The 7,500-nt window shown below is 39.3% G+C and overlaps 1 protein-coding gene across 11 annotated transcripts in view; it reads left to right on the top strand.

Annotated features, from left to right (window-relative positions):
* Positions 1-7,500, top strand: part of LOC135102341 (receptor-type tyrosine-protein phosphatase U-like) — a 158,066-nt gene that overhangs the window by 21,535 nt on the left and 129,031 nt on the right. For 10 of the 11 annotated variants that reach the window (XR_010269620.1, XM_064007427.1, XM_064007426.1 and 7 more), the window contains exon 2: positions 6,331-6,440. Coding sequence is in view for 10 of the 11 variants with exons in the window: in XM_064007427.1 (XP_063863497.1) it covers positions 6,386-6,440 (55 nt within the window). In the remaining variant the exon portion in view is untranslated. Of the gene's footprint in view, positions 1-1,651; positions 1,775-6,330; positions 6,441-7,500 lie in introns of those variants that run through there. The other variant, XM_064007436.1, reaches the window with a different exon arrangement.

Raw genomic sequence — 7,500 nt, 5'->3', positions numbered from 1 at the left:
AGGACTCACAGCCGTACAACAAAACCGACCATATAAAACATTTCACAAACCTTCTTCTTGTACCCATTGATACTTTAACATTCATCACCAAGTTTTTAATCTTGCCAAATGCATTCTTTGCAAGAACTATTCTCTTCTTTATATCCATCTCACATTTCCCATCACATGTGATCGTGCTTCCCAAATAATTAAAGTTGTCTGTTTGTTTGAGGGGTTCTGCATCAAGTAATATATTTATTTGTGGCGGTTGCTCCTCTTTCGATACTACCATCACTTCCGTTTTCTTTTTGTTAATTGTTAGGCCTCTCTCTCTGCTTAATCTATTTAGTGTGTTAACCAGGTCTTGCAGTTTGCCTTGGAATTCCGCCAGCAGCACCGTATCGTCTGCATATTTTATGTTGTTGATGTTGGTGCCTCCCACTTTTACTCCTTCCATATTTCTTAAATCCCTCATTATAATTTCACTGTAGTAGTTGAAGAGATCAGGGGACATCACACATCTTTGTCTCACGCCTCTCTTTATGCTCTGCGTTTCCGACTCTTTATCCCCTACTCGCACTGCTGCTTCTTGGTTCCAATATAAGTTATGTATTAGTCGAAGATCTTTACCATCTATTTCCAACCCTTCCAGCATTCTCATAAGGTCTACATGTTTAACACGGTCGAACGCTTTCTCATAAGCTACAAAACAAACATAAAGATCTTTCTTCACTTCTATTAATCTTTCCATCAACATCCTCAGAATGAAGATCGCATTCCTCGTACCTTTCTCCTTGATAAAACCACACTGTTCATTTCCAATCTCAGGGAGTATTTTATTCCTCATTCTAACTAGAACCACTCGTAAAATTATTTTTGTTACCTGACTCATGATACTAATTGTGCGATGTTTATTGCACTCAAGAGTTCCCGGTATCTTGGGCAAAGTAATAAAAGTTGATTTATACATCTGTGCTACTCTCTCCCCATTCTCATATACTTGCCTAGCAATCTCTGTTAACAGGTCTACGCCATATTCATCCAATGCTTCCAACATCTCCCCCGCTATCCCATCATCTCTTGTTGCCTTTCCTTTTTTTCATTTTCTTTAAAGCTTCTCGCACTTCTGCCTTCATTATCGGTGGACACTCCCCATTGTTGTTCACATCAAGGATTTCTGCCCTATCGTCATTGAATAATTCACCAATGTACTCTGTCCACCTTTCCAAAATTTCATCTGCCTCCACCAAAACTGTTCCATCCCTCTTTTTTATTCCAGTGCTAGTTGTTGTTTTCTTTTTGTATGTTATCTCCTTCACTTTTTCATACATCAGCTGTTGGTCCCTTTTACCCAGTTCTTCTATCTCTTCACAGTTGTCGTTCATCCATATTTCCTTTGCCTCAATACATTTCCGATGAATTTGTTTGTTTAGTACATTATACTGTTCCTCATTTCGTCCTTTAAGCGGTCTTCTTCATCCATCACGTGCAAAATTTCCTCTGTCATCCAAGGTTTCCTTGCTCTTCTCTCTTTCTCTGGGATTAAATTGTTTCCTTCTTTGATAGCATTTTCTAAATTATTCCATTTTTGTTCTGCCGTCTGTTCTACTGTGCATTCATCTTTCAGCTGTTCATACTTGTTTCGTACTTTTAATGCATACTGATTCTTTATTCCCTCCGTTTTTGACAGTTGCAGGTGTCGTCTTGGTTTCCTTTCATTAATCCTTATCTCCTTAGGCTTTACCTGTACAGTAGCCACCACTGGTACGTGGTCACTATTGCAGTCAGCTCCTGGGTACGTCTTAACTTGTTGGATTGAATTTCCAAATCTCTCGTTTATTGTTATATAATCTATCTGGTTTCTAACTCAGTCATCAGGACTTTTCCATGTCCAGAGATATCTTGGATGATGCCTGAACCACGTGTTTGCAATTACTTGTTCATTCTCTAAACACCAGTCCACAAACCTATCACCTCTCTCATTTATTTGTCCCAATCCATGTGGACCTACAATGTTCCCCGTTCTTCCTAGTCCAACTTTAGCATTAAGGTCACCCATCATTATTATAACCTCATGTTCTTTGCATTGTTCTCTTGCTTGATTTACTTCGGAATAGAATTGGTCTACTTCCTCCTCATCATGTTCAGATGTGGGTGAATATACTTATAGAATGCAAATGTTGAAAGGGACACCTTTTAAGCGCACCACAATAACTCTGTTTGATACAGCCCAGTATCCAATTAGACATTTTTTCATCATTTTATCTAGCATCACCCCTACCCCTCTCTCAGCTGTCTGACCTCCAGAGTAAATAAAACTTCCTCCTGTCCGCGTCTCAACACATCCAACTCCTGGCCATCTCACTTCACTGAGACCCAATACATTCACATTCAACCTCCCCATCTCATTCTTCACATTCTCCTTTTTTCCTGTTTTATACATTGTTCTAATGTTCCAAGTGGCGATCCTCATTTTACTTCTTTTCGGCTTCTTTGGTACAATAGCTTGATGACGGTCGACTGTCGCCTGTACCGCGTGACTGTTTCGAGCGGGCGAGGCATCCACACCATTCTCAGTAGCATGGGTTCCATTATGGTGTATTCTTCTTTGTGACATATCCATGTTTTTTCTTGGAAATTATACATGGTGAGGTTTCCAGTTCTCTTCCATGCCATGCTTATAAGCCATGGAACTAGCTTTTGCCTCAAAAGGCTTACCCTACAAGGCAGGTGGTTTGGAGTCAGAGTTTTCCTTCTCCTAGCCTTTGCCTTAAGAGACACACCCTACAAGGCAGCAGGGACCCTAGACAGGGGCTACCACTCCGGGTCAGAGTGGACCTGGGAGTAATGACGATTAAAGGGTAGTTCCACTTTCCCTACAACCCTGAGGGTCCCCAGTCAGAGCCTCGCCACCGGATGCAGTTTATAGTCTTACCCAGGACGCCAAACACAACATGCCGAAGTAAATGCCGCACACACACACACACACACACACACACACACACACACACACACACACACACACACACACACACACACACACACACACACACACACATATGCACGCACACGCGCGCGCGTGTGCATCATTACCAGAGGAAATAGTGTTCACGAACACTATGCACAAATAAAAAAAAAGTTTGATGATTTGGTTGAAAAACGGAACATAATGAGTTTGACTCAATCTTGCGAAAAAAATAAATAAATAAAAAAATGCATATAAGTAGATATCAGTAGGTACACGCACGTGCGCGCGCGGGCGAGTTAGTTCATACACGCACACGGGAGAGAGAGAGAGAGAGAGAGAGAGAGAGAGAGAGAGAGAGAGAGAGAGAGAGAGAGAGAGAGAGAGAGTGTATTTATTAGCCATTAAGTTAAACACAGCAGTAGTTCATATTATTGAAGTGTGAATGGCCGGCCTATTGAGCTCAAGCTCTAATACAGACCTTGCACAAATTACCTAGGCCGAAAAAAATAAGATTTATTTATTTATTTATTTTCATTTTTATTTTATTTTATTTTATTTATTTATTTATTTATTTATTTATTTATTCATATATTTTTTTTTATGTTGGAGGGACATCGGCCAAGGGTTAACAAAAATCCAATAAAAAAAAAGGCCCACTGAGATAGTGGCCAAAGATTAGAATTGTATCACACGTAGTAAACATTACCTCAGAATACAAAGTATATACAGATTACCTTAAATTTGTAATACATTAAACTGATGGTAGCTCGCGCTGCTATGTACAAAGCTGAAGATTATGTACAAAGCTATGTACAAAGAAGAAGATCTTGAAAACTACAGGTACTGCATACCTATGGGTGGTATTGCAAGGCTGAAACTAGAAGTTGTGCCTCATATATTTGAATATGAGGGGAGAGGACTAGAACCATGTGCTGCTAACAGAAAATTCTTTGCAAAGGAAAAGGAAAATAAATGAGACACCTCACAATGAAATAAATATGTATAACTAGCTGCTATGTTGTGCAGTGATACTTGTACATAACATCATAGCAGATGGTGCAGCAGTTCAGTGTGTGATAATAGTTTTCAGTTTGTTTGCCTGTTTTTTTTTTTTTTTTTCCAATTACATTAGGTTTAAAATATGGATTATTAGTTTCATATAATAGCAAAAATTGCTTTATTATTATTTTTTTCAAGTGTTAATACAAATCCATTATTAAGATTTTTAATCACTGATTTTCATATTTGAAGCTCATACTAATTATAATCAAATGCTGAATTATTTTTAATATAAAATTTCATCATTCAGGAACTTCTTCTTCTTTTTCTTCTTCTTCTTCTTCTTCTTCTTCTTCTTCTTCTTCTTCTTCTTCTTCTTCTTCTTCTTCTTCTTCTTCTTCTTCTTCTTCTTCTTCTTCTTCTTTCCATATTTCATTATACCACTCTGTTAAAAAATAAAAAAATCTGGGGGAATTACACCATCCTGTAACACCCTCTGTCTACCCTCCCCCTTTTCCCATGGGGCCACTCTGAATGAGTAATGCCCAGACTAGTTCACCCATCCAGTCCATGCAAACTGGATGAGTATTATATGAGGAAACATGGAAGATTCATTGAAAATCTACATACCTATATGCCAAGATTAGATTAATTATTATAGCTTCATCTGACTGTGTCTCCATCTACACTTGAAAGTTTGCAGAACCCTTAAAAGTATCAACATCCATCATTTTCTCTCTCTCTCTCTCTCTCTCTCTCTCTCTCTCTCTCTCTCTCTCTCTCTCTCTCTCTCTCTCTCTCTCTCTCTCTCTCTCTCTCTCTCTCTCTCTCTCTCTCTCTCTCTAACAGAGTATTTTGATTGCTCTTTCTTTTTTTCACAAGAAGTATGTGCCATTTATGACAACAGCTTTTTGCTATTCCATGCCAGGACTGAATTTAGCAGGCCATTTTTTTCCATTTGGTTTGCAGTGAGTGTAGAGACAGTTCTATGAAGGAAAAGGGGTCCCCATTGTGCTGTGTTGTGCTGAAACATGGAACATGAGAGTAGCAGACAAGAAACAGTTAAATATAATGAGGAAATGGTTAAATGTAATGGAAATTAAGTGTCCAAGTTGTATTTGTTGAGTAAAATATAGGGATAGAATAAGTAATGAGGAGGTAAGAAGAACCATCGTTTTGAGAGAGTTGGCTGGGCAGATAGATCAATGTGTGTTACGATGGTTTGGGCATGTTGAGAGAATGGGGGGCATAAATATAATAAAGAGAATAATGAAGTCAGAAGCACACTGTGAAAGGTTAAGAGGAAGGCTATGCCTGAAGTGGATAAATTGTATAAAGAGAGTACTGAATGAGAAGAATGTGCAGCAAGAGCGATTGTTTGTGATAGAGGTGAATGAAGAACAGCAGTGGTAAGTGCTTGAAAATTATGCTGCCTTTTGACAGTGTGTGGATGACTTAGTGGTGCCTATTGGTGTATGAACCCATTTAGAGTGTGGAGCACTCTGTAGGAAGTATCATGCATCTGCTGAGGTCTCAGAATTAAAGTAGATGTGGGATAGGAAGCAGCTTCATTATGAAGAGACAGGAATAAACTTGAGTATGATATTGAGTCTTGCTATGGATGTATATGGCCAGCTGTTCTGTGCCTGAACTGTGTTGTAGTATGGTGGGCCATGAGGCCATCCTGTAGAGGACTACCAGCTTGGTATATAAATATAAAGATAGTTTGCTATCCATCATTGGTAGCCATATGTTGAAAACTGTAAATTTTTCAATACTTATGATAGAGAGGTACAGTAAAATCCCTCTTATCCGGCATCAACAGGACCGCCGACATGCCAGATACTTGAATATTGCCAGATACTTGAATAGAAGTGAAATTATGTCCACAATCACCACCCTACACTCACGCATCTTACCATAGCAAAGATCAGCTGACCTGATCAGCTGCTTAAGTGTAAGCACAACACGCTTCCTCTTTTCTACAACTTTAGGCATGATGAAGGCGTCAGGCAATAAACAGTGCACACGCGGGACTGAGTCACTGAGTAAACACAGTGCAGTGGGCCGCGGGTGGTGCGAAGCAGTGCACTCTGGTGGCAAGGGGACAAAGTATGCCTTGCACGGGAATTTTAATTGATTTTATGAGTTCACATTGATTTTTTATTGATTTTAAGACTCAGGGAAAAATGTGCCGGATACTTGAAGTTGCCGGATACTCGAATGCTGGATGAGAGGGATTTTACTGTAATTAGATTAGAACCCACATGAAAGGAACCACATGACTGTTGTAACATTGACCAAACCACATGATGACGATTTCTTCGTGTTTCTCAGAGTGTCTTTCAACTTCATTTTGTTAATTTGTCAATTTGTGCTTTCAGGTGTTTGCTTCATCCTTTGGAATTGTATCTACCAGATCCAAAGTGTGGCCACCACATGATGGCACGAGGGGCAGTAGCATCCCTGTGTTGGGCATTGCTCTCCATCCTATGTGAGTCACTTCCAAGTTTACATATACACTTGCTTTTACCTGTGTGTGTGTGTGTGTGTGTGTGTGTGTGTGTGTGTGTGTGTGTGTGTGTGTGTGTGTGTGTGTGTGTGTGTGTGTGTGTGTGTGCTGAAAAGATGAACTAACCTGCTGTCATTGCAACAGTAGGAGTATATCGGTGGTTCTGCAAAGACAAAGGTAGTCGTGACACTATTAATCATGAAACAAGTTTAACTTTAACTTACTTTATGTTAAACAAAACAGTTGCAACACATAAAGTAACTTTGCCAGTGTTGAGTGGAGTTGCTAATTTCACTCACAGAAAACAGTGTGATGTTAATAGTGTTTACCTGCATCAGTAGTGAGACTGGTACTCCTGTGTCTTCAGACCCTGTATTTACCATCAGTTACTCATATGCAGGACACATTTATTTTCTACATTTGACATTCTCATCCTGCCTATAGTGCTCACCATCTCCTTCCCTTCTAGTCCATGTGAGTCAACCTTGAATCAAATGTCATATTGAATTATAACCTGCCAACTGAATCTGTCTTTTTGAGTCAAGTTGCCAAAGGAATAGATGACTTTTGAGGTTTGGATGACCTGTCTGGAATCAAAACGAATGTACATATTTTGAGATCTGCCAAAAGTTCTATACGACTGGAAAATATTACTCTCTCTCTCTCTCTCTCTCTCTCTCTCTCTCTCTCTCTCTCTCTCTCTCTCTCTCTCTCTCTCTCTCTCTCTCTCTCTCTCTCTCTCTCTCTCTCTCTGTCTCTCTCTCTCTCTCTCTCTCTCTCTCTCCTCTCTCTCTCTCTCTCTCTCTCTCTCTCTCTCTCTTTCTCTCTCTCTCTCTTGCTTTCTTCAGATTTGGTAGCAGTCATCTTTTATAAAGCTGAGTAGGTACTTTTTACACCTCTAACTTTTATCAACATTTTTTTTATCTTTCAATATCTTTCAGCTTGTACAATAGTAATGGAATTCCTTTTGCTCAAAGTACTGCAGCATAATCTTGATTTCTTGTTTATCTAACACTTGTTAATAAATGTATGGGTTTATTGG

The sequence above is a fragment of the Scylla paramamosain genome, chromosome 7 (assembly GCF_035594125.1).
Source record: "Scylla paramamosain isolate STU-SP2022 chromosome 7, ASM3559412v1, whole genome shotgun sequence".
Classification (NCBI taxonomy): Eukaryota; Metazoa; Arthropoda; class Malacostraca; order Decapoda; family Portunidae; genus Scylla; species Scylla paramamosain.
Note: the sequence above shows the minus strand (reverse complement) of the source record. Positions and strands in the feature narration are given on the sequence as shown.